Source organism: Corvus moneduloides, chromosome 1 (genome assembly GCF_009650955.1).
Source record: "Corvus moneduloides isolate bCorMon1 chromosome 1, bCorMon1.pri, whole genome shotgun sequence".
In the NCBI taxonomy this organism is placed as follows: Eukaryota; Metazoa; Chordata; class Aves; order Passeriformes; family Corvidae; genus Corvus; species Corvus moneduloides.
Genome location: NC_045476.1, coordinates 24,420,747 through 24,447,072, shown reverse-complemented (window position 1 = coordinate 24,447,072; position 26,326 = coordinate 24,420,747). Strand labels below are relative to the sequence as shown.

General features: G+C 40.7%; 1 protein-coding gene across 3 annotated transcripts in view; it reads right to left on the bottom strand.

Moving 5' to 3' along the window:
- TPPP (tubulin polymerization promoting protein) overlaps positions 1–25,322 on the bottom strand; it is an 88,043-nt gene extending 62,721 nt beyond the window's left edge. For all 3 annotated transcript variants that reach the window (XR_004238815.1, XM_032102326.1, XM_032102317.1), the window contains exons 1-2: positions 25,215–25,322; positions 12,143–12,373 (exon numbers count right to left, since the gene is read on the bottom strand). Coding sequence is in view for 2 of the 3 variants with exons in the window: in XM_032102326.1 (XP_031958217.1) it covers positions 12,143–12,369 (227 nt within the window). In the remaining variant the exon portion in view is untranslated. The remainder of the gene's footprint in view (positions 1–12,142; positions 12,374–25,214) is intronic.
- Between the last annotated feature and the right edge of the window lie 1,004 nt (positions 25,323–26,326).

The following is a 26,326-nucleotide window of genomic DNA, read 5'->3' as shown; positions in this document are numbered from 1 at the left end:
AATATAGGGCTCCTTGTATTCCCCTAGTGACATGAACTCTCTTAGTGTGCAGCAGCAGTAGCTGCTGTGCACAGGAAGTCATGGGAGAGGTGATGGTAAATACTGCAGTCATCACTTTTAAGGCAGCCCATACCACAGAGGCTTGTTCTAGCAGAAGCAAACACACAACACCTTTTTGTGAAATACAGACTGCATATGATGATGAATAAGAACTGCCCACCATCTACTCCATGATCCTCTCATCAGTAGCTTCTCATATTACTCCCACACCGGTCTGGGTCACATAAACCCTCCATTCTCAGCACGATCAGTTCCATTCAGAAGTTTAACAAACACCACCCCACAATGAGTAACAAACACCTCAAATATCACAAAGCAGCTAAATCCATGGTTAATTGGTACTGCATTGGGAATTGTAATGAGTATATCTGGAGATCCTGTATAACTGAGATAGATTCCAGACAATAAGTACAGACCCATTTTGTTTTCTCATACTGCTGTAATGAACTACTATTGCATTACAGTATCACTGTATTATCTGTTGTTAACTGAAAGAAAAACAACTTACCTTGTACACAATTATAATGATATAAAAGCTATCAGCTGCATCTTTTAATACCATTAAAAATGTCATATTGAGAGTACAATAACTACTTGTTAGCTTATTTTCACTTTTAAACAATATTTGCAACTGAAGAGCATATACTAAAGATCCAAGACATCTGGGCAATGAAGCAAGTGCTGTCATGAGTCATGAGAGTCACAGCCTGGTGCCAAAGATCACCAGTGTTCTGCAGCTGCCGATGCCCATGACCACAAATGGCACTAAGCGGTACAATGCTCTGCTGTACCAGCAGAGACAAACAGATGAACTAGCTCCTGCTCACCAGATGATGGTAGTGGCTTATTCTTTTCTTTAGAGTCTTCTATGTTTCTGCCTAGAAAACGAGCACTCTAGAAATCTTTTTGCTTTTCTGAGCGTCCTAGTGCCACAATCTGAAAGATCTCCCACACTTTCAGGACTTTTCCTTCCAGAACAAAGTTGAGGCAAAGAAGAAGAAAGACGATTCAGTGCTGCCAAGGTAGCGTTCCTCATTTTCTGTCAGCACACAGTACCACCCCTTCTAAAAAGCTCACAGTTCTCATCCCAAGCAAATGCCACAAAAGCTTTGCACCTGGCACAGTGCAGTGGGCTCCACGAGCAGGGCACTGCAGTGCAGCACCACGCACTTGCAGCTGCACAGGGCTCACTTCTGCAGCACCACACCCCTGGCAAGCTCGCGGGAACTCTGTGCCAGGCGGCTCTGCACACAGCATGGCACCATTCCCAAAAGGCTCTCCACAACCAATTCCTGGGAAGGAAAAGCACCGAGAAAACCTACTGGACTTCAGGAATATCACATATTCAAAACAGACACCGAGTGCCCTCGCTTTCACAACAAACTCTTGGCTCCACTGAAACAACTTTGCCTGAAGACGTTTTCCACCGCTTGCCACCACTGACAAAGATGCAGGTTTGATTTAAAGCTGTTCCACAGCTTAGGCAGAAACTTAATGATGCAACACCCTGCAGCAGGGTTTTCTGGTTGGTTTTCTTTCCTGAATTACAAATGTCCAGATAGTACAGAAACAGTCCCTGCCTGCCTGAGGGACTGACTGTGCCTTTTCAGCAATCAGTGCCGGGACTGCGTGCACTGCCAAGAAGGATGGTGACAGGCAGTAGGTGAGCTGCTCATTACTCCTCACCACAACATCTTAGCCACAGCACTTCTGGCTACACTGTCACCTGCAGTCAGCTTTCCTCACTGAAACTGAGTGCTTTCCTACATCTGCTCCTTCAACCATAACAATTCAGTATCTAACACCACATCTTCCTAGAAAAAGTTGCCATGGAGATTTCTTTATGGAATTAAAATGTTCTGGGAGCCTGCAGAATCAGCACCACCATTCACAGTCTCAGCAAGGCTTAGAAAATTATTGGTCTGCTGGTAATATCCACAACCTTCGTAAAAATGAGAAACAAAAAATGACTGTAACATGGAAAAAAAAGTTCAAAGGGAAAGTTTGCCCTTTTTTGGGGGGGAAATTGTACCAGAACTCCCTACCAAAATTGTATTTACTTGGTTTTTACATTCATGGGAATACATGCACATTCATTAAAAGTCTGCACAAAGTCAGAAACCGAGATCAAGCTTCAAATAAAATTTGCATTTTGTTCGTGTTCCTTCAGTTTAGTGTGTGCACAGACACACTCACACAAAAAAACCCAATAAGCAACTCCACTTCAATAATGCCAGAAAGTGACACCATTTTAACTAATCCTGGTGAGGATTTAATGTCCAGTCTTTAATGAGACTTGTTCCAATTCAGTTGTAAAAAAGTCCTCCTCAACTTCTAGATAATGGGAAGGACACATCAAGTAGGCTCTCCCAAGTCAACCCATTGTTGTTTTTTTAAGGAAAGACAAACAAAAAGATTGAAGAAAGATAAAAACCACATCAGATGGAGCACACTTCCATTCATAAACATCACATCTCAAGCAGACCACATCTAAATTTTTGGTAGTTTTACGCACACAGGCAGATTAAATATATCTAATTGCAACATATATAGTATATTAATTATGAGATGAGGGATTTCAAGGTCATGTTGACATTTTAGGAGTAAACAACATACATACACACACACTTTTTCCCTATAAAATTTCCACTCTAATTTCAGAACAAGAAGTTAATTTCTACTGCCTATACAGGAGCACAAAGAAATTTATTTTTATCCCACAGGTCACCATGTACCACAATCAGCCCTGTGACCATCCTGGTGGCCCTGCACCAGGCCTGTTCCAGCTTATCAATCTCTTTCCTACACAGGGGAGCCCCAGACTGGGCACTGAGACACAGTCTCAGGAGCCCAAGCTGAAGGCAAGGATCACCTCCCCAGACCTGCTGACCACACACTGACTCACGCAGCCCAGGATGTCGCTACCCTTCCTTGCTGCCACAACTCACTCTCACTGCAAGGACTGCTGTCACCTCACCTTCAGAAGTTTCCCATCTGTGCTAGTTTTGGCTGGAGTAGAGTTAATTTCCTTCACAGTGACTAGTATGAAGTGGTAGTTTGGATTTGTGGAAAACAGTGTTGATAACATAGAGATGTTTTTGTTATTGCTGAGCAGCATTTACACAGTTTCAAGGCTTCTGCTTCTCCTATTGCTCCTCCAGCAAAGAGGTTGGGGGTATGCAAGGAGCTGGGAAGGGACACAGGCAGGACAGCTGACCCGAACTGACCTATGGTATATTCCATACCATACGGCATCATGCTCAGCATAGAAGCTTCAGGAAGGAGGAAGTGGGGGATATTCAGAGTGATGGTCTTTTACTACTTTGCATGATGGAGCCCTGCTTTTTTGGGGACGGCTGAACACCTGCCTGCCCATGGGAAGGGATGAATGACTTCCTTGGTGTGCTTTGCTTGTGTGAGCAGTTTTTGCTTTTCCTATTGAACTGTCTTTACTCAACTCATGAGTTTTCGCACTCCTCTGATTCTCTTCCCCATCCCACTGGTGGGGGAAACAGAGCGGCTGCATGGGGCTAATTTTCCAGCTCAGGTTAAACCACAACACTGACACCACCACCACCTCCAGAGCTGCCTCCTAGACTGCTGGCCCACTCTCCAGCCCATACCTCAACAATTTGGTGATGATGTGACTGGGGTCAAGTCCTTGCCATAATCAATGGATACTAACTACACCCCTTTACCCACAGTGTCAGTCATTTCATGGGAGGTGAATGATTAACCTCAAGCAATGAGGTCAATCAGGCACAACTTGTCCTTGGCAAATCCATGCTGGTTGCTCCAAATCACCTTCTTGTCCTTCGTGTGTAGAGAAAGGACTTCCAGAAGGATTTACTTCACAACCTCCCTGGGGACTGAGGTTATGCAGACCGGCCTGAACTTTAACTTTCCTCTCTCTGTTTCTTCAAGCATGGGCTGTATTTTTCCCACAAACCTTCTCCCTGCTTCCGTCTCTTGTGTACCTCCTCCTCATGGTCCAGCCCAGTCACAAGCTCCATGTATACTCTTGCTAGCCTGCTGCCACGCTTACCCGACTTCCTGCACATGAGAATGAAACGTTCTCGTGCTCTGATGAAGCTGCCTTGAAGATCAACCAGCTCTCCTGGGCACTTCTACTCTCCAGGGCAGTTTCCAGAGAGAAGATGAAGAGGCCAAGACCTGCCCTTCTGAAGTTCAGGCTTGTAATTCTGTTGTTAATCTTGATCATTCCTTTCAGGATCTTAAACTTTACAACCACCTGGTCGCTGCAGACAACGCTGCAGTTGTCCTCTACATCTTAATCATCTTCCACTTCAATCCATGAAATCAAAGTCTACAGTAACAGTATGGAAAATACTTGCTTGTTACTTAGTTTATTTAGTCAGTAAAACTAAGGAAGATTTCACATAGCTGCTTTTATAAATGAAAAATAGGTAGTTTTAAATGATGGCACAATAGGCTGACCTGCCAAAAAAAAAAAAAAATCCAAAAACAACAACCGACTGCTACTCTAAGCCAGTAGAAGTTCCTGTAGCACACAAGTGGAATATGCCACAAAGTGTGGCAAATACCAAGTAAGCTGCTATATATAGTACCATGTATGACATCATGCAGCATTCTGTATCAGCTGGGAAATGAATCACTCACCACTGTACCTATAGGTTTTCATGTGATGTCTGCTCATGCAAAATGGTGTTTTTAAAATCCTCATCAGCAAACATCAATATGGGTATAAAATTTAGCCATTATACATGCATAAAACAAGCCTGTGTTACAGCAAGTGAACTTAAAACCATCTTCCTTCTCATATGCAATCACTGTTTTACTTTTAGAATTTATGCCTCTTGGCAGAAGAGGGAGAAGAGCTGTTTTGTCTTTTTAAATAAAAAGCTTTTGAAGTATAAAGTGCAAATGGCAACATTACATTTGGCTCTTTAGGCAAGAAAGGCAGATCTTAATTTCAATTAAAATATAGATGTGGCAAAAAAGAACACTTTCTGTTGAAACTTACCTTCACTTCTACCTAAAAACACACAACTTCACAATTTGTCTGAGAATTACCAGAACAGATTTTGCCCTGCATATTGTTCTATATCTACTTAAAATGTATTTCCTGATGCAGACAAAGTACAAAAGTTAACTGTTATGCCTACTTCATGCATAAAGTAGGATTACAAAAATCCTTTTCTATGTCATTATCAGAAGAATGTCTCCAGCAGGGATGTAAAACATAGCTTGCAACTACTGTGTGCTTCATTTATATATAAAGACCACTTCATACCTATTTACGTACTTCAAAAATTTAAGAGAGGCTTCAGTAAAAATCTCTGTTGAAGACTATTTGCTTCAGAGAAACCTCGTGGATAGGTATTTGTTTTGAATGAGCTCAGATGTCAAATTACTAGTCCTTTCAAAACAATAAGAAAGCAAGAAGCATCATACTTGTTCAATACAAAGAAAAGACAACAATTATATTACAGTTGACAAATGAGGAAAGCATGTACTCATTCTTGCCAAGAGTTTTCTTGTCAGCTTCTCAGAGCAAACATTACCCATTTCAAGTCTTGCAGCCATGGTGAAGTACTGCTGCATTAAGGCCCAGCTGTTCTCAGGTGGAAGCACTCCTGCAGAGACCTGACTGATCCAGGCTGTGGGAATTAGGCTAAACAGCCAAGCATGCAAGACAGCAAGGACAGAGCACGGGTGGGTCTGCTCAAAAGTCAGGGAACAATAAAGTGTGTTGTGAATATTCTCCATGGGAACAAAACCTTCCTTTCTCAAAAAGATGGAGGAGAGTTTTCTGGCCTTTATAATACATGGCTTCCTCAGCAACAAGAAAACATGTCAAAGCAACATCAAGAACTACTAATGGAATTTCAGAAGACAATTATTCTGTCACTTGATCTTTTACCAAGAATATTTTAGAGGGTGGGGAGTAAGGTATATTTACAAAGCTTCTGTAGCTTAACTCATCTTCAGTAACAAACCAGTATAGAACTGTAAAAATTTGTTTAAAATTTAACACATAGTAACATCAAAACAAACAAATGTTTCCATGGAGATGACTACCTAAATAAATGCTCACAACAGATCCAAGGGCTGACGTCACCCAGGCCTGCCTGCAACCATAGTAACATGCCAGTGTAAACAGAAATATTTTTATTTTTCTATCTAATAGTGTCATAGAATTAGCAGTTTTATGGCAGTGCTTAAAACATATTCTTGCAGTGCTCAGTGGTAACACTTCTAAAATAAGAGCAGAGGTATTTATATCAGGGCTATTACTATTACCATGTTAACTACATACAACAAGTGAAGTATGTGTATGGCATAGCTAACATATCAAATTTCCCAGAGCAGTTGTTGACCCCCAATAAACAAAGAAATTTAGAGTTCCTAAGGCAACATGCTGGAATGCTGGTCAGAGCTCAGTAGCATCTATTATTCTTGGGTGTTCTGCTTTCCTTAATACAAAAATCCTGAAGTTCTTAGACTGTTGTGCCTCATCATCTTGCTGGAATAAGAATGCAGCCACATGTTACTTTTCATAGCAAGTGCAGAACCTTTCAGTGCCCTTCTCTTCTGTCACCAATGACCTTGCTTTCTCCAAGGCAACAAGATTCACTAAATCCATACTTGCACTCTGCAAGCACAATACAAGACACACAGCTGACAAACTTTTGGAACTCCAGAAGAGTACCAGAAAAGAAACAGTTAATGAAGAAATTTTCCAAGAAAGCAGGCAAGTGTTTCAGCTACTGAAAAGATACCCATGGAATTCCCACTGTCATGAAGAACATCCATCTTCAAATGCTATTGCATGTCTGCATATTGTATGTCTCTAAATTCAGTAGGCCCGGCATTGCATTATCACTTTTCATTAAAAAAATATAAAAGAAAGATATCTATATAAGGTTCAGATAGTATGTGAAAAAATTAATGCTTTGAATGATCTAGTATTACTAAGATATTTATATTAAACACCTATATTTTTGCAGAAACCTGAGCTACAGGGAAATATCATAACAAAAAAAGTTGGAGTACTAGTTTTGGTCCTGTCACAAATACTTCAGATAAAGTAATTAAGAAGCCTTCCATTCCCATAGAACATGACTGTGACTTTTCTTTGTCTTCAAGTATGGCAGAGAATTTATAGACCAGTTAAAAAAATTACTTCCCATGAAGTATTTTCAGGCTTGTTTTTAACAATCATATGAGCCATTTTTTCTGAGAAGAGGTTGCTCCATTTTCGCCATTTACAGAGAAAAAGTTTTCCTGGTACCAGTTAGCAGAAGGGATTTTTATATAACTTTAAGCTAGCTTTGAAATTAAAATTTACCCTACAACCAGTGTTACTGTTTTATGTAGTCCAAAAAGCATACAAAGAAAGGAGTACAACATCTCAGGTGTTGACCATGAAACTACAAAAAAGAAAGCTTACTGCATAATACCTTTACAGTTATGTACACTTCTGTTGGCTTTGCTGCATTTTTTAACAGATGTCATCCCATAAGATATGGTAGAACTTTGTAATTCACTCTTCACAATTTCTTCTGCTCTTCCAGGTGCAGGATGTATGGAAAGTTAATGACATTTTAAGAGATGGCTTTATTGCATGCCTGATAACCTAAAAATAAGGAAAGTTTACTCTTCTACTTATTATAGAAACTGCAGTCTATTCCAGCTGCATTAGAACAATCCAAATATTTGGCAAAAATGCAGGTGTTTTTACTTTGTTCTCTAGGGATGCAAATCATAAATATTCATACATGCAGCTACTCTCATAAGCAGGCTTTAGCTTTTCATTTCAAGTAATTCCATTGTGAAATTCTTTGCTGCCTCATTTCTTGTATTTTCTGAGCTGACAATTTTAAAAAACATAAACTTATATTACAGTCCACCAAATTGGAAGAACTTGTGGGACCCTATAAATTACTGTTAAACAGGAATATTGGGGGGGGAAGATCACCCAATTTACATATTTTCTTACCAAAGAACACAATTATAGCAATAATTCTTTCATGTCTACTACTGCAGATTCTTCGCATTAGACTATTCCTTCTTCTTATCCTCAAGCACATATAAATGCTGTGCTCACAAGAAGGCCTTCAGTAGAACTTTTATGCAAGATAAACAGACAAATTACGTTTATGTCTGACCTCACATCCTCATGCATTCTGCACTTTTTTTCTTATTTGTAACAAAAGCTCAATGGAATTTCTTCAACCTTTGTAACAACAGTAAACTTAACTTTAAATGAACTAATGAACTGAAAGACAGAACTAACTCTGAGAGACAGACACATGGGTCCCAGCTTTGAAGAAGTATCACAGACTATTTAAAACTTTCAGATGGTTTGGCAGAGGTGGAGAGGGGATGTTAAGTCTACAAAAATGTTCATTACTTCAGAGATAAAATCTCTCCTGGAGCAGAGAAAGTTGCCAATCGGCGAATAGAACATTATCTTTCAGTAGCTCTTAGGTAAACATATCTCTTATTAATTTTCCTTGTTACTTTACCCTATCAGCAACGTTTAGTTCCTACTTATTTTGCCAGTATCTGTAGCAGAATAATAAATGAAGCCTGGGAAAGTTAGCAAGACAACAAATGTGGGCTTTATACATAGTAACTCATAAATCCAAAGAGCATTTCTACTAGATTAATTATTTTCTAGTGTCTGAACAACATGTGCCATTGTCATAAACTCTAAGTATAGCTTGCTGGAAAACAACCCTGCTAAGTACAGTGGCTTCCCAGTAACAGAATCAACAGAAAATACGTTTGGAAATTCTAACACAATGCTAGATGGCAATTGGAGTTGAGAATGATAAACACTTTTTCTTATGTTTGTTGTTCCCTGGCTAGCCTACAACTGCTAAAATCCACCAGCCCCATCCCATTGAACCATCACTGCGGCTCACCATCAGAATCCCAGGCTGAGGGTAATCCTTTGAGACACACTTTAGCTTAAGAGCCCAAAACCAAGAGTGAAGCACAGAGCCTCCTGGTAACCATAAGCAGAATTCTTTTTGAGGCATGGAAACTGCACTTTGCACTTTTGGGGGGAGTTGGAGATTCTTTTACAGTGTTTAAGGTTTTACATTTAACACAGAGGGGGAAAAACCTGGTCTCTCAAAAAATCGTAAAGCTCTGCTTGGAAAAAGCTGCTTGTAAAATAAAAATGAGTTTATTATGTGAGCATGCCTGCTTTGATGCACTACCAAATCTATCATTATCCTTGAGCTTAGGGTTAAATATGAAGTAAAAGAGAAAGCAAGGAAAAACAGCTGTCTGAACATGCTTGAGAACGCCTGTATACTCAGCTTATGCTTAACCCTCCTAAGTTAAAGCATATTACTAACACAAGTTCCTACAGCCATTAGATCTTTCCTTTTTAAAACCTAAAATACTGTATGTGAAATGAATGTGATCTAGACTAAAAAGAATTGCTGACACATGCACTCAAGAATAAAAATGTAAAAAAACCACAAAACCCCAACAGTTAAGAAAATGTGGAAGTATACCTACTGAAAGCATACACTTGAAAAATACAGATCCTCCTAATAAAGATAGCAGATCTCAGCTATTGTAGGTTGTCCCATATGCCATTTAAGCAATACAATTTAAAAATAAAATCATTTTAAAAGGGAAGAATATATAAAATACATGTTATATGTACATGTAGAGGTAGGAAATGAACAAAAAGTTAATAAACAATTAAAACTAAGATACTTTTGCATTTGATGCAGTTACTACTAAGCTATTAAACACTATTGTGCTGGTTTTGGCTGGGGTAGAGTTCATTATCTTCACAGTGGCTGGTATGGGGCTGTTTTGGATTTCTGGTGAGCACAAGGTTGATAATTAAGAGATGTTTTTGTTATTGCTGAGCAGGACTTGCACTGAGCCAAGGCCTTTTCTGCTTTCCATACTGCCATGCTGACAAGGAATGTGGGGGGTGCTTGGAAGGCTGGGAGGAGACACAGCCAGGACAGGTGACCCCAGCTGACCTGAGGGATATTCCAGACCACAGGACATCATGCTCAGGGTATAAAGTGTGGGGAAGAAGGAGGAAGGGGGGAACATTTGGAGTGATGGTGTTCGTGTTCCCAACTTGTTACCATGTGATGGGGCCCTACTCTCCTGGGGATGGCTGAACACCTACCTGCCCATGGGAAGAAGTGAATTAATTCATTGTTTTGCTTTGCTTGTGTGCATGGCTTTTGCTTTTCCTATTAAACTGTCTTCATCTCAACCCATGAGGTTTCCAGCTTTTACCCTTCCAAGTCTCTCCCCAGTGCTGCTGATGGGGGAGTGAATGAGTGGCTGCGTGGGGCTTGGCTGCTGGCTGGGGTTAAACCAGGACAACTGGATAGAGGAAAAGATGGCATGCGTCTTCCGAGAGAAATGACAACACTTAACAGAGGTCACGGGAGCAAGGTCTGAGGAACTGCTGAGCTAGCCCTCCCCCACCAGAGACAAAGACAAGAACCCCCAAGCTGGGAGTGCTCAACAGCAGCAAGGGGATATGCTGACATTCCCCGGGAGCCTCAGGTACCCGCCACCTCACAATTCACTCCTGCGGAACAGGACTGGATTCCTTCTGCCCCAACAGTCACCAAACGTGATACTTCTTTATATCTGGTAACAATGCATATCTGTTTATGTCATATCATGGGATTGTCCTATCACTAAAGAGCCCAGAAACTGATATGAAAAAGTAGCACTAAGATTGTATTTACCTACAGGAAATAATAAAACAAAATTTTAAGCTGATGAAAGTCAAAGAAAATTTGAAAATATAACAGATCAAGAAAGAAACAAAACCCCACAGCCTAAACATTCATTTCAAATAAGCCAGTTCTCTGATGGTATATCTAACTCCATCAACACAACTTTCAAGAAAACACAAGTAGGGACTGATACAAGGACAAGAGGGTGGGAGTGTGCATATGTAGTGTTTTCATTTATCTAGATAAGATCCCCAAGGAGCAAAAAAACAAAGAAATCAATCAAGTAAGGTCATTCTAACTATGTATGTCACACTGGACAGGTTTCAAGATTAAAGGTCTTTACTTCTCTGCCTTTCTCCACTTTGATGTAGTCTAAAGGGTCAGTGCTTGTAGCAAGATTTTCCAATTACCTTGTAAGAAATGCAGCTTGCATCTTCTCCCAGCATAACACCAGAACAGTTGACTGCACAAGCCAAATAAGTGTTCCTACAAGCTACAAGTACAACTAAGGGACTCCTTTAAAAATAATGTTTCTCAACACAATGAGGTGGGAAACAATTTAAACAGTTACAGTGGTAATAAAAAGCAGAAAAAAACAAGATTATCATATCAGATGTCAGGGGAATAGGAAAGGTGAAAATAATCCAATTCTACACATAAAGCAAAATAAAAAAAAATTATTTGGGGCTTCATACAAAATATGCCATAACAGATTAATTCCTTGTTAACATCTTTCCTTTAATATCTTCTTTTAGATTTGACGAGTTTCTAAGCCTGCCTATGTTTTCAACTGTAGAGGAAGTTTCACTAAAGCTCCAGTCTGGTCACAAAAATAAGATCAGACCACCAAGACAATCCTAATTCATCACAGCCATGGGTCACCATGCCATATTCACCAGCAGTTTGGCATGGCCCTACACTTCGAACCTGAGCTGGTGTTGTGATGAATATCATGACTGTTGTTAGAATATTGACTTTTAGTACGTATCCCACCTTAGCCTCAGTCCTCTGAGGCCAAACTTTGGCAAGATCTTCCTGACTTCATTCAGATATCTTTCAGGAAACAGTGACAGCACTTACTGCAGTTTATTGGAATAGCCTGCATTTGTCCTGATCACACTATACCTCTTTTTACAGTATAACACCTGTGAAACCAAAGTCAATTTAAGATAGCAGGTCAGAAGCTGAAAGCTGTATCTTCAGACCAAGGAACAAAATTTTGTAAAGGAACAAGAAAGAGATTGATTTTGACAAAGAGTGTCACACAACATCTGTAAGCAACAGAAGGTAAATTTATATAGTGTCTACAAAACATGGTGGGGGGAACAATGAAATTATGGCTAAAATGAACTTACTTGATTTTACTGAAGACAATGTCAACATCTGTGGTTGTCACATTCTTCCCATCTATGATATGACAGTCCTTACACAGCTTTGACCAGTTCTTCCCATGCATTTCTTTTCCTGTGGCTCTTGTATCACCATGGACGGCAAATTTTCTAAAGGCCTCTTCCAGTGCACTTATTTCTCCTGCCGCAGCTCCCTCATGGGAGTTTGTTGGTTTGGCCGATTTGTCAGCCATTGTGCTACAAAGAAAAGGAGGGCAAACTTATTACATTAATTTGCACTAGATTACTTTCTGTCCATCTACATGCTACAGTCCATGTCACAACTTATGAAGAACAAATGGTCTATAAAGTTAGTGAGAACTCACTGGCCTCCACCATCAAACATCAGTCTAAACACAGAACTATGTAACTCTGCCCATCTAGGAAAAAATTCTAGTACATTAAAAAAAAAAAAGAAAAAGGTAGGCCAAGAAACTAGGGACACGACGACACAAAACTAGTTTCACCATCATACATCAGCCATCAAAAGAACACTTAGTATTTGCTTCCTTTCTTTTTTTCTTAAATGCAATCACCACAGTCACTCTGTTGATTTGAATAGAATTAAGTCCTTTACACTGTAGGCATTACTACGTACTTGTATTTCTGAAGAAAAAATAAACATTCCTTTATTTTCTGGACTTTGGCTTTTTAATTATTTTTTTTTTTACTGAAAAGCTAAGTATTTTTGAAATGCAGCAAAAATATTAATGTTAGGGCTAGCAAGTACAAGACAAGTCTCATATCAAGACCATTTATTTCTCAAGTTTATGTGCAAAGAATTGTAGCTGTGGAATTCATTTGGAATGAACACATCCATGATGCAGGAATACTGAGAAGGGATGTCATTACTGCAGACAAGAACTTTCAGACTACTCCAAGTACATATAGTATACGTTCGCCTTTCAAATGAAACCTTGAACTGAGCAACAGAATACTATTTTCAGGTGTCTTCATTAAAAAAAAACCAAAAAAACCCCTAAAGTGCCAGAAGATGTCACAGAAACCTTTGCCTTCTGCCCACACACTCCTGGCATGGCAGAAGCAAGAGGCACTAGAAAGCCTAGGCACAGGGTACGCTGTCTGCCTGCCCCAACATCTGCATAAAGACTGCTGCCACAGTCACATCAGTGGTGCTACTACAGATTTTAACCCATAAAGAGATGCTTCAGGTATCAGAAATCTGGCAAGTGCTAGATAAGTGCTGGAAAGCCTGTCATACTTACCTGGCCTTTCTTCTAAAGTCCCAGCTGTACGTGGGATGTGATTAACATATGCAGAGATTGGTAGGTATTTCTAGTTAAGGTTTTATTTCCTCATCAGATAGGAAGTTCTTTGGCCTTATATACTGTACATCAGTACAAACACCTCAGGAAGGGAATGGGTTCTAAAATTCTACCTCTTCCTATATTGCTTAAATGCTGTCACTCAACCAACCATGACATACCATTTCCTGCATACTGTAACAGAAATAACCTATAGCTACTTGCTATGCAGCAGTTATTGTTAAGCTTTTTGATTAGAAAGAATATTTTAATTAAAAACATACTGAAAGGACTTTTGTCCTTCACACTTGAGCAAACACAGCATGGCCAAAGCACTTCTGCCTATTCTGGAAACATTTAAGTAAATGCTTAAATCCCTTGTTATATCTTAAGCCTGGGGGTCCTTCCGTTTTGTTTACACAGTCAGCAGAAGTTTTGGCCAACAAACCAAAATGCTAAATTAAAATTAATACGACAGAAATGTACTAACTGTAGCCTGAGAACTGTATGTGCCCCTATGAAATAAAAAGAGAAGCAGAGAGGGGAAAAAAAGAGTTTGAAAATGTCAAGTTCATAAGTAAGTTTAAAAAGTAACCAATTCCCATTTTTATTTCCTTTGCATCCTGCCTACTATCTAAAGAAGAGGAATTTTACCTCAAAAAACTTATCTGAAAGCATCCCAACACTGAAACTCCAAAACAAAAAGCATGCACAGTAAATTGTAAGCTACTACACACATTACAGATGCATACATTTTTACCAAAGTATATCTAGATCAAATCTTCTGTTTCATCAGGCTACATTCTTTTGCTACCAAAACAGTAGTAAAAGAACATATGAAAAAACCAAAAAATACTATAGACGCAACATATATAAAAGACTAGTTCATTAAAAATCAGATCATGAAGATCTATGATGTACCTCTGTATTCAAGGAAGCTTGACTTCCAAAACCAGAAGTCTCTTCCAAGCTTGTTCCATTTCAAATCAACTGAAGCTGGAATACAGATCCAGAAATTTTCCAAGCTAATACTAACTGGCTAGAGAAAGAGCACAGATCAGCGAAAAACAAAGTCTGTGTAGGATATTAAAAACCGAAGTTACCTTCATATACATGCAACAGGACAGAAAAGCATGGAAATTTGCCATGGTAAGGTATGTACGGTTTGCGTCATTTTGTAATTTTATCTTGCGGCAAATAAACTTTCCAAGAAATTTTCAGGGATAGCTCCTTCTTGCTCTTAGCAATTCTCTTAAGAAGCTATACTCAGGGTGAATATCTTTAAAAGATACAACAATAGCACGGTTTACAAGCTATAAACAAGAAAACATCTGTGCCACTCTGTCTCATCTGAAATTGGAAAATATAACCACGTGCCTACATTTTTAAGTATCTCCTGAACAAAATCTTCCTTAGCCAGTGTCAGTGCCTTGCTGGCCAATTTTGCTTAATGCTTTGTTGCCTATAACCATAACCCAACTTTGCACAGCACAGCAGAATAGTGTTTTACTGTCTTGTAGAGTCTTTAGTATGATAGCTGTATCAATTGAAAGTATTTTTAACTTACTTTCAGTAGCTAATAAATTAAAACTTTATAAACTTTCTATAAGAAAAATGCTCAAAGGAACATATTTGGCCTTCAGAAAGATAGTTCCAGACTTATTTCTCTCACTCATTAATAAATGAACTTTGTATTGGGATGTTTTGAGTACTTCTGGATCAGGCAGAACAGACACTACAGAAAAGGATTTAGTTTTGAATGGTGAAATCTGGTACGCAAAACAGACTTATTTCAAATAAATCCTCGCCATCTAAAGCAGAAAGTCAAGGAGAGATTAAAACCAGGGCTCTGTGGTGGTTGCCAAATATTATCATGGACACTCCTTGTTGAATCATAATTACAGTTTACCTGTTAAAATCCTATGTAATAGCATGAAATGTATTAAAAAGAAGCTACCTGGATTTATGAAAAAATTACCTAGTCTCAATTTAAACTTTTCTTTCTTAACACTACAAACAACACAGTGTGAAGAGAACTATATTAACGTACTATAATTAGAAGGTAAAGAACTGCACCACACAGGATATGAAATTAGACTTTTAACGGGGTCAGCTCCTTTAACTTTTTTTAGTGATTAGAGATAAGGAAGCAGATCATGTCATGTGGAAGAAATGACCTCTCAAACAGAAATGAAGAACAACGTGTTTGACAAAAATTCAAGATCAAATGCTGTTTTGAGTCTTCCTTACCCTTTTTCCCTGGACAAAGAGATCAAAAGGTGCTTGGTAGATTCTGCTAGAAGTAAAGATTAGCAGTAATTTGGGGCATAGCAAGATGATAGATGAAAGAGACAAAAGAAAGCGTTACTCTAGAATACCAAATCTAAAACTCAGTAAAACAAAATTAAGCTGCTGTTTAAAAGCATGAGCTGTGTAGATGCTGACTACCGCAATTACAGCTAACCAAAGAAATGCCTTTCATCACCATCCAAGAAGTTTAATGTGTACACAATCAGATAATACCAATTTCCAGAACCAGCAGAAAGAAGTAAGGTGGGACTAGACACCAATACCACCCTCTCCAAATACTGCATGCTCCAACCAAGCAGGTCCACATCACCAAAAGCAGTCAGATAAGAAAGAGGTATAAGCAGATGCTAGAGTATAGGAGGTTTGTGAAGGAACAACTGTCCTCCACAAAAAATGAAGTTTCAGAAACCCACAGAATACTTGTTAGGTGTTGTGTTATGAACTGCTACAGTCTGTGTCCTTTAGCAACACAAAAAAAACCAGTTCTTGTCCCTCCCCTCACTCTGCAGTAGGTAAATAATACAGCACATTATATAGAGATTAAGCCCGGGATCAAACTAACTCATGTTAACTGATGTTAATCACTGACATCACGACTATCTATGCTAAATAGACTGAAAGTGCAGATCTGTGTTCTCAGCACATGACAAACCCATTAGAAAAAGTTTTCTAGTATCATCAAACTTCCTTTTAGCCAGACTAGAATATATACTCATCTGCAGACAGACAGCTGGGTGACCTCCACTAGATAAAGCCATTTATTAACCTGGATTCTGCCATAAAAGATGGGACAAGAAGTTACTGTTTCTGTGAATTTCACTTGTCAATTTTCTAAAGCTGTGTGAATACCCAAAGCCTCAGTACTGACCAACTGCCAACTCTACTGAATATTTACATTAATTTACACTCTTTAACTTATCAACACCCTCTCCAGGTGTCAACAAATTGCAGGAATTCTGGTACAGCTTTGATTTAGATTTGTGGGAATTGCTCCTAGAAGTAATCCATCTCTCAGCAGCTAGGAAGACTTATTAAAATCCAGAGTATTTTTTCCAACAATTTCAGAAGCTTATGCAACTCTTTGAATATGCACGTATCCTACCAGGTCAGAATTCATCATAGGATCTTGCCTGCCCTGTCCCTGACAACTAATTCATGGCTTATTTGCTCAGCAGAAAGCTTAGTATTTCTAACACAGTTACCATTGCTGCCATGCCACAGATAGAGAAACCAAAGGAGAGGGATGAGGAAACATGTCTGCTCTGCTGCCAGTATTCATAACATCATGAGGACCCTGGGACCCATATTCTACACCACTTTAATTATTAAGGTCACATAAAACAGATACATGAGTGTAATGACTACTCTAAGAACCAGCGTTCTCTGGCTCGATAAAGGAAACATATTCTCACCAGCTACAAATCTATTTAAGCCACTTTAGGATCTCCACACCAAAAAAGTGTTTTCTGGGGAAAAAAAAAAAAATCTGTATCTATATCTGTATATATATCAGCAGGATACAAAAATCTGAATGCCTATTTTTTGGGGCTATACCACATACTTTTTCATCTGCTTTGTATAACCTCTAATTGCTTTCATTTGCAGCAAGTTTTAAACAATGTTAAAAAACAGTTTTAATGGAAGTCATCTCACAACATTAACTGCCGTGGATGAATATGAGTGCAACTGTCTAAGACAGAACAACAGACTAGAACACTACAGCATTATTACAGCCTCGGATACATCCATGTTAATGGAAAAGACAGTGTATTTTAAAACTCTTCATTCTTTAGAATACTTATCAACCAAGAATTCACTAAAATGAGGTCAAAAGCCTAGTGTGAACCAAGGGAAACTTCCAATTCACATTTTAACAGCAGAATCATTCAAGGATCAAGCGGACCTCTGACTGCTAAGATTGATGAATTTGCAGAAAAGATTCAACAGCACAATGGCACAGTTGCGATGCAATAACGGTACCACTAGTGTCTCCTCTTTCCTGTAACACTCACCTTTGCACAGGCCAGCCTTATTTCTCAGGTGTAATACCTTCCTCCCATGCAACCCCCAACACAACAACAGAAGACCCCAGAGTTATGTTTACACGGAGCATCAAGGCTACCATCTAGCTAACAACCAAAGTCTGCAGTGTAAATTCCTCTGGCTCCTACAACCTAAAATGCACTATCTGCTCAGGCTCTCAATCTCAGCCCTGATACCTCCCTAATTTCTTAATCCTTTCTACCATATGCCCCAGATGACTAGTTTTATATGTTAAGTGTTACCTGTTTTTACCTTCCATTCTGCTCATTTTTCCTGCCCATCAAGTGTTGGTAAGCATGCAGGTGCTTAGGATGCAACTTCTATCAGAATCTGTTTCTGCACTGTTGGTAAAACTTATTCAGTGCACCACAAATAGCTGTCATCCAAAATTTCTTAAGACCTTCTAGCCAATCCAAGCAAAAAAAGAAAGCAACTTTTCAATGAGCACAGGAGGTGTTATTTTTATGAGTTAATTTAATTCATAATGAATTATGAAGCAGTGCAAGGCATTTGAATTTCTCTGACTGCCTCTGGTTTGTTTTAGCACTTGATCCATCTTCCCCTTGTTATAAAAACTTCACAAAATTGCAATGAAAGGGAAGTCTCATTTATTTTGTCTGTAATCATTTATGCCAAATAAAAACAGGAGAGACAAAGTACAGCAGATGGAATCTTTTTCCCACATTTTTGCATAAATATTCAAGCTTAGGGAAGGATAAACAGATGGAGAAATGCAACACCTTCCTAATAAAAAGTAATGCCTTAGACTGCTCTTAAAGCTTCCCTCAAGCTTCCTTCACAGCTACGTGTAGGAACAAGAGTTAAAGCATTTCTCTTCAGAGATCTGTTCTGGTTATATTTCTCCATATGTGATGCGGAAGTGAATGACAGCCATCCATTTTCCCTAGCAGAGAAGACAAATGAGCAGAGACCACTGCAAAACAAGCAAAGCTAACAACTTTATCTACAGTTAAACCCATCTTTACCTAAAGAAAATTAAATCCTTTCGCAGGCTTTATGAGGAACTGCATGGCTGAACCTCAAGTTCTCTTAACAATATATGTGAATTTAGCACTATGGACAAGGGCAAGGCTGGCCAGATCATGCAGATACATTCAGACTTTCAGCAGGACACACACAGAGTAACAGAAAAGGTGCCTACTTAAACTGTTCAATGTTTCTTCTCAGCAAAACAGTATTTCAGACTGTGAACATATGCCATCACATATGCCATTAAAGGATCTAACTTAGAAAACACATTATCAAGCACAGAGATTACTTTGACTCCTGACAAATTATTGTTACTGTTGTATTTCTAAAAACTATTGCTATTCAGCTAGTTACTTCTACAGTATCACTTACACACAAAACTTAGTTCTTAGTAAATTACATTCCTCCATTTTAAAGAACCACTTCATAAATATCACCTCTTTATATAAACAAAGCACTTGTACACAGACACACAAACTTTTATCAGTAACGGTTTTATTACAACTTATTTCTTTTAAAAAACATGTTTTCCTGACTTAAAAGTATACAAAAATTCTCCATCTACCTAACTCTTAACTAGCTCTACAATATCCTGTAATACCACCATGTCACTTACACAAGGTTTTAACTATGAAGGTAAAAGCATAAATAAGACATCCACAACATATACATGTACTGGTGAACTCTTATTATGTTGGGTTTTCTTCATTATGCCACTACTCCACTCGGGAGTTCCACTTTCTAAGTACGTATCCTAAAGCTCTGCCGGGCTGCTGTCAGTGGTAGATGAATAATCTGGACACAAACATTCTGCAATTTCACACACAGGCAAGGGTACAAGCCAGTGTCTAGAACCGCCTTCACAGGAGAAAGAGAATATGACACCAACTAAGGCACAACAAAAGAGGAGACTCAACTGTTTAGATGAGGTATTTTTTCATGGTGTATCAAAAAAAGACTTGGGAATCACAGATCCTAAAAGAGTGGAAGACAACAGCTGCTCTTCACAGTAGTTAGTCATACAATTAATTTACAGCTCCAAATAACATGCTGGGCCTGTCATCACTTTAGGATTAGTTGACTACAGGTTCCACTACAACTGTAGAGCTGGCTTAGCCTCATTTCTTCGCACACTGTACATTGTATCCTCCCACCACCTCCACCCAGCCCGGACTCTACCCTGAACTTCACAGAATCCTTTAAAAATATTTCCGGAAAAGCCATAAATAATGAAGATCCACTCCATGAAACAGGATCAGAGACTGTACAGAAAGATCACTTCAAACTCCAGTAAGATGGGGGACTTTGAGTACCACCCATAAGTAAAAGTATCTAGAGAACCATACTGATGTTATTGACAGAGACAGAATTAGATCTAAGAAAAACTGAGCTAACAGAGACTTGAAAGCACTGTAAGATTTAGTAGCCACAAAGCACCACCTCTGATCAAAGAAATGAAGATGATATAAGAGATGCAAAATCATGAGACAAGAAGTTTTATCATAAGACACGTTACAAAGTACATTGGCGGAATTCTTGAGAGATCCAAATAGCTCTGTAGAGAAACTGAATCACCTACTAAATGGCTCTTTACTGTCAAAGATATCAAAAAACTCAACAGTTGAAAATTCAGGCTACGCCAGTGCAATTCAGAAACATGACTTTCTTATGAAGAGACAATCAACCATGCCAGGTACTAAAGGTAACTTCCAAGAATAGCTGAAAATTCTTTACTTCCTCATGTCTGCATATTAGGCTGCCTTTAATACAGAAGATAAATTTAGTCAAGTATCTCTGAAACACAGACTTTTACCAAACATAGCTTACTGCTCTTGGGTACCTAACTCAATATAACTAATACATGAATCAGATTAGGTGGTCTAAAGATCCCTTCTGTTCTTAAAATCTGCTACTTCACTTTTATCTGAATCCACGAAAATAAACCAACCTTTAAGTACAGATTTTTGGCAACCACCCACAGCCTGGTACAAAATAAGAAGGGAAATACATCGTTTGCTAAATCAGTAAGTTCTTTCACATCTATAAGCTCCTCTAAGATGAAATATTTGGGTACGAGTCCTTTCAAGACTCAAATCAGAAGAGACAGGCCAAAACAGGTCTGTTTTTAAAATAAAAATAAACAGTGTCATCAACAATGAAAAAATAATTTTGTGAGCAAGAACTCTTAGCACTTTCACTACTACTGCAAGAATTTTCTTAGCATTGATCCAATAAAACTCCATTTAAGAATCTGAACTAGGACTGCAACCCTCAGAGATTCAAGCAAAAACTGTTATATCGTTGATTTTTTTTATTTCAAGTTTCTCTGTGCTCATTTTTTCAAATGCTCCCAATACATGAACATTGACACAGAAGCGTATTCCTGAGATTACCCAAACTGAGCAAGAATTAACTTCATATGATTATTTAAAACAGTTACACTGCAGATTCTTTATTATCTTTTCATCAGCCACCTAATGCATTGAACCTTTGATCTGTACATTCTTGGTTCCCAGCTCTTGGGTTTCTATCCAGGACAAGGTAAACTCATACCACAAACTCAGGACACTGAGGCAGGAGAAGGGTGAGGAGGAAAAGAGGGAACCTTAAGACAACTAGCTAAAGTAAGAGTCTAAGCTTCTCTACAGCTGCCTCAGAGTCCTGACAGAGTTAAGAATCCCTCTTAGCAGCAGCAAAGTGAATTGGCCACCCACCACACATAACTAACAATCAAGAAAAACTTCCCATCTGTTTTGATGGGACATACCACTGCAAGCCAAGAAAACTGAGAGTAGCACAGAATCCGTCTGTTCTGCTCTGTCAGCACTTGAGATAAACACCCACTCAGGAAGAGTGTCCTGAAACCTGAGCAGGATATGCATACTTGTCCTGTAACACATGTACAGTCCCTGGGTACTTAAAGACCATATTTATATAGGGGTATTTTACCAGTAACATCCTTTCAATGCACAGTTCTCTTCAGCACTATTCCAAAGTATCCCAACAACCAGGTTACAATGAAATGGGAAGTTCTTGCAGTACTCCTATGTATGGGCAATTTGGGATGAGCAGAGTGATGCATTCATTCAGAAATATCTCTCAGCTGAAGGTGTAGTTGTTATTATGTATTTCAGGGGGGTCTAGGCACATGAGTGGGATGAGATGAAGAAAGAACTAGAACAGCTTATAGAAAACACTGAGGAAAAGGAAAAACATTATGATTTTTTCCTGTACAACCGGAATCTGAAATGAAACTCCATTTCAAAATTCTAAATAACCTTAAATTTAAAAAATTGTAAAAATTAGGTAGCCTGAACAGAAAAGTTTTCATATTGGGTTGATGTCGATTTTTTTTACCTTAATTTTCAGCATTTAGTCAAGTTAGATACATTTCAAAATCCCCCAAACCCAAGCCATCCATATGTCCCAAGGATATTCCTCAGAGAAAAGTGGGAGTCTTACATAAAGTTCTACAATCCCCTTTGCTCTTACACATGAGAACAAGAAAGTACACAGCGGGATAATGCACACACATACCAATGCATCCTTCTTAACATCAGCTTGATTCCTCTTTTGCACCACTCTTCTCCACCACTTACAGTTCCTTATTTTGGATCATAATATTTAGGGGGTCATGCCCAAGTTTTTGTTCCATTATATTGGACACAATACATTAGTAAAGGTCCCTGACCACAGCTCCCAGACACTACGGCAATACAAGTAGTAAGCAAATACTTCCTTTCAACTAACTGGCAGAGGCTTCTAAAAGCTATAATGCCCACAGTAGTCATGCCAGTACAACAGAGAAACAGGAGGTGTGGAAATTATACCCCTGCACTTAATTTCAGTTACACACTGCATAAAAATGGTTTCAGGGGGAGGCAAAAACAAACCTTGTTGCTTGCTGAAGAGACTCCATTCCATTTATGCAAGCCTGCAAGCAGTATCCATGTACAAATAAAAAGGACATGAGATCACTGAGTGACTGACTATGCCACAGAATGACTGTTCTTGTTGTAATATATGAAATATATATATAATAATATATAAATATAGAGAGATAGAGGCTTGTGAGTATGGTCATATCCTCACACTGGAGACTTACATAATTTAAGTATGCAAAGCAAGAAAATTATCTGATATTGTCTTCATTTGTATCTTAGCTTATCATCTGAGAGCAAGTTACCAAGGTTAAATACTGTATGGCTTATTCTCTGAAGCCCTATGAGATATATTGAGTACAATTAATTGTTTCTATCTATAATGAGAATACCCTTAACATAAATTGACATAACTGACTGCCTCACTCCTTCAAAGAGCCTTATTTTATTTTTTCAAATTATGCTCAATATACAAGAAGTAAAAATAGCTTCTACCACACAGATGCCTCCAGAAAGTAACTGGAATGAATACATCTACCATAAAAATTAAATTAAAAGACATTATTTCTCACCACAGTCAAACCACAGATTACAAATGACACAGAAACGACTACTTGGTGGATGTATATTTCCATTTATAAATATCTTTTCTTAGATTTACAAGGGTCAACTGCAAGCACTGCAGGAGATTCCTATGTGAACTTTATCTGCAATTTGATCCTTGCATGGCATGCTCTCTAAGCATTACACTGTACTATAATTTAATACTGGACATACACTTCAGCAGTTACAAATGACAGACTATTTAAACGCATGTAACTGTGACACAGAGATGTAAAAAGGTATTCAAAACAGCATTTTAGTTTGGACTGGGGAGATGAAAGGTTGAGTTGGGAAAGGGTCTCTAAAAATATAAAGAAGTGGCTCATCACTAAAGGATTAGAAAAATGGTTATTGCCATTTTAAAAATAAATTGTCCAGGTTTGATAAACAGTGATGCTACTTTAAGCCTAGGACTATGAAAGTATATAGGCATCTCTTTGGTTTTCATCAAAATTTTCACAGCACTAGAAGAAATAAAAACCAAACCTTAATGTTTTATTATCATGCTAACCCTTTCCAGCCGTCTAAAGCATGCTATTTGATGATGCTAGCTGAAAAAACAGTGGGAAGGCTCAATAAAAGACAGCCTCACATCATGTGTTTCATTTCAGGCTAGGGCTTGGGTTTGCTCCTCCTCTTCTTTTCAAATAAACATGAGCAGTTATGCAACCCTCTGTAAAATCCGAAAAAATTTGTCCCCTCCCAGACCTGCCCATGTAGAGCCTGCAAAACATAAACAGGGAATCTGGTTGTCAGCAGCATCTCCTACATGATTCGAAGCTGTCAGCGTTTAAGATGCTATTCACATGTGTGTTCAGCACCTTGTACTCAACTTCCCCTTGGAAAAATTTCACCAGCGTACAACAGCTTTTACCCAGGACCGCAGAAATATTTGCAACCGCTGGTAATCTGACGAAGGAGGGACGGGGAAGGCGCGCAGGCAGGGGATGTATTTATTTTCAAACGAGCTTGCCGGGGTCACAAATTAATTCACATGATTTGTCTCGTCCTTGTTTTCCACCCCGGAGTACTTGGCTGTTTACGTACGGGTATTACCCTGCAGGCGCTAAATAGTCTCCCACACCTGATGCTGGTTTAGTGGAGGACGCTATACAGGAGCGGCTCTCGAAGACGAAGCCCCTCCAGCTACCACTCCGGGATTTAAAGGGGAAAAAAAAAAAAAAAGGAAACGGCAAATCGCCTCTCCCCATCGGTCTCCATAAAAGGGGACAGCTGCCTCTATGCGAGCGCATGAAGCAGCAGTAGCTGGGGCGGTCGAGGCTTTGTAGAGTGCGGAGCAGTCGGTGTGTGCGCGCAAGGTGGCTCCTTCCCGGCGCCTCCGGGAGACGCCCGCGGAGGCAGCGCGGGGCTCACCAGCCGCTCGTAGCCAGCCTCCAGCATCGCCCAGCCACGGACCTGATGCCACCGGGAGCCGGGAAGCCGCCCCGGGTCCCACGCTGGCTGCGGCCGCGCGTTCCCCTTCGATGGCGACCAGAGGATGCGGCTTCGGAGCCCATCCCCATGGCAGGCAAAGGTGCGCAGTTCCGCACTGAGCCCCGCTCCCCGCCGGCCCCTTGCCCCCGGTTCCCGGAGGGACGCAGGAGAAGCGCAAAACATCGGGAGGACAGCACGGAGGTGAACCCCAAGGAGGGATGCGGAGCCCCCGCCCGCAGCGCCCCGCAGGAGTTACATAACGACGACGGCGACCGCGCCGGGCTGGGCTCGGGCGTCCCTCCGGTGGGGGCGGGCACCGGGAGGTGGCACCGGGGCCGCCAGACCCCCGGCAGCGCCGCCAGCGTCCCCTCCTCTCGCGCCTTCGATAACCGACCGGCGATCGATTAGCGGCGCGACGGGAAGGAGGTAGCAGGCACGGCACACGACATGCACCCCACCCACCCCCGGCGGAGCGGTGCTAGCGCGGCCCGGGAGCGGCGTCCGCGCACTCACCGCCGGCTGTGGAGGGCGGCAGGTCAGGCTGCGCTGGCCGGGCTCCGTCCGGCGCGCTCGGGAGCAGCCGCGGGTGTCCGCAGCCGGCGCGGCCGTTGCAGCGGCACCGCCCCCCCCGCCCGGCCATTGGCGGGCTCGCGGCACCGCCCGCCCGCCGCGAGCGCCCATAGGCGGCGCGCGCCGTCCTTCCGGGGCCGCGCCCGCCCCCCGCGCGCTGGCTGAGGGGCGGCGGGGCGGCCGGGCGGCCGCCGCTGCCTTACATGGCCCGCTGGTGCGGCGCGCTCCCGCCGGCGCCGTTTCCCCCGTTATTCCCGTTATCCCCGTTTGCCCCGCCGCCCGGCGCGCAGCGGCAGGTGCGCGGCGGCAGGTAGAGCCTCGCCCGGCTCGCGCATCCTGTGCCTCCCCTTTCCGATACACCCAGGGGTACCAATGTCCTCTGTGTCCTGCCGCGCTCCGGCAGGTTTGGGTCTGGATGGCCGCTCGGCTGTGCTTGAAGCTGGGGTTGTCGACGCAGATGAAAACCGTGTGAAAGACTGGGCTGTGTGGTGCAGCGGGCATTCCGTCAAAGCCTCACCTTCCCTCAGCTTGCCTCTCGCCTGGAAGCAGCCTGAGGCCGGCACAGCGGAGAGGGGCAGCCACCAACCTAGTCTAGAGCAATCCCATCCAAAATCCTAGAGCACAGACACAGTCCAGGAGTCAGCAGGAATCTAGTGAGCCGTTGTGCACCCTCATTTGTGAATTTACAGCCCGAGTCCAATGACCCCGCAGAGCTTGGTGGACTGTAACTTGATTACTGCTGTGGTGGAATGAAGTTAAAACGATCTGCCTGCAGTCGTGAGGGAGGAGAGCAAAATGCTAATGTGCAATGGATTCTAAATTTTTCAAATACAGGAGATATATGGCTAATTTTTTAATTGGTCATATAACTATACGTGCCTCAGGATGCAAAGTAGTTTACAAACTATTATACAATTATCTTATAATCTCTGATTTCAGTAACTTAAGGCAATTATTGAAATGACCCAGAATGTCATTTGAAGGGCTTTAAAGGACCCTTCATGTTAGGATTGAGTCTGGCTGTACTACGAATGAAGGTTTTGTGGTAGTGTAAG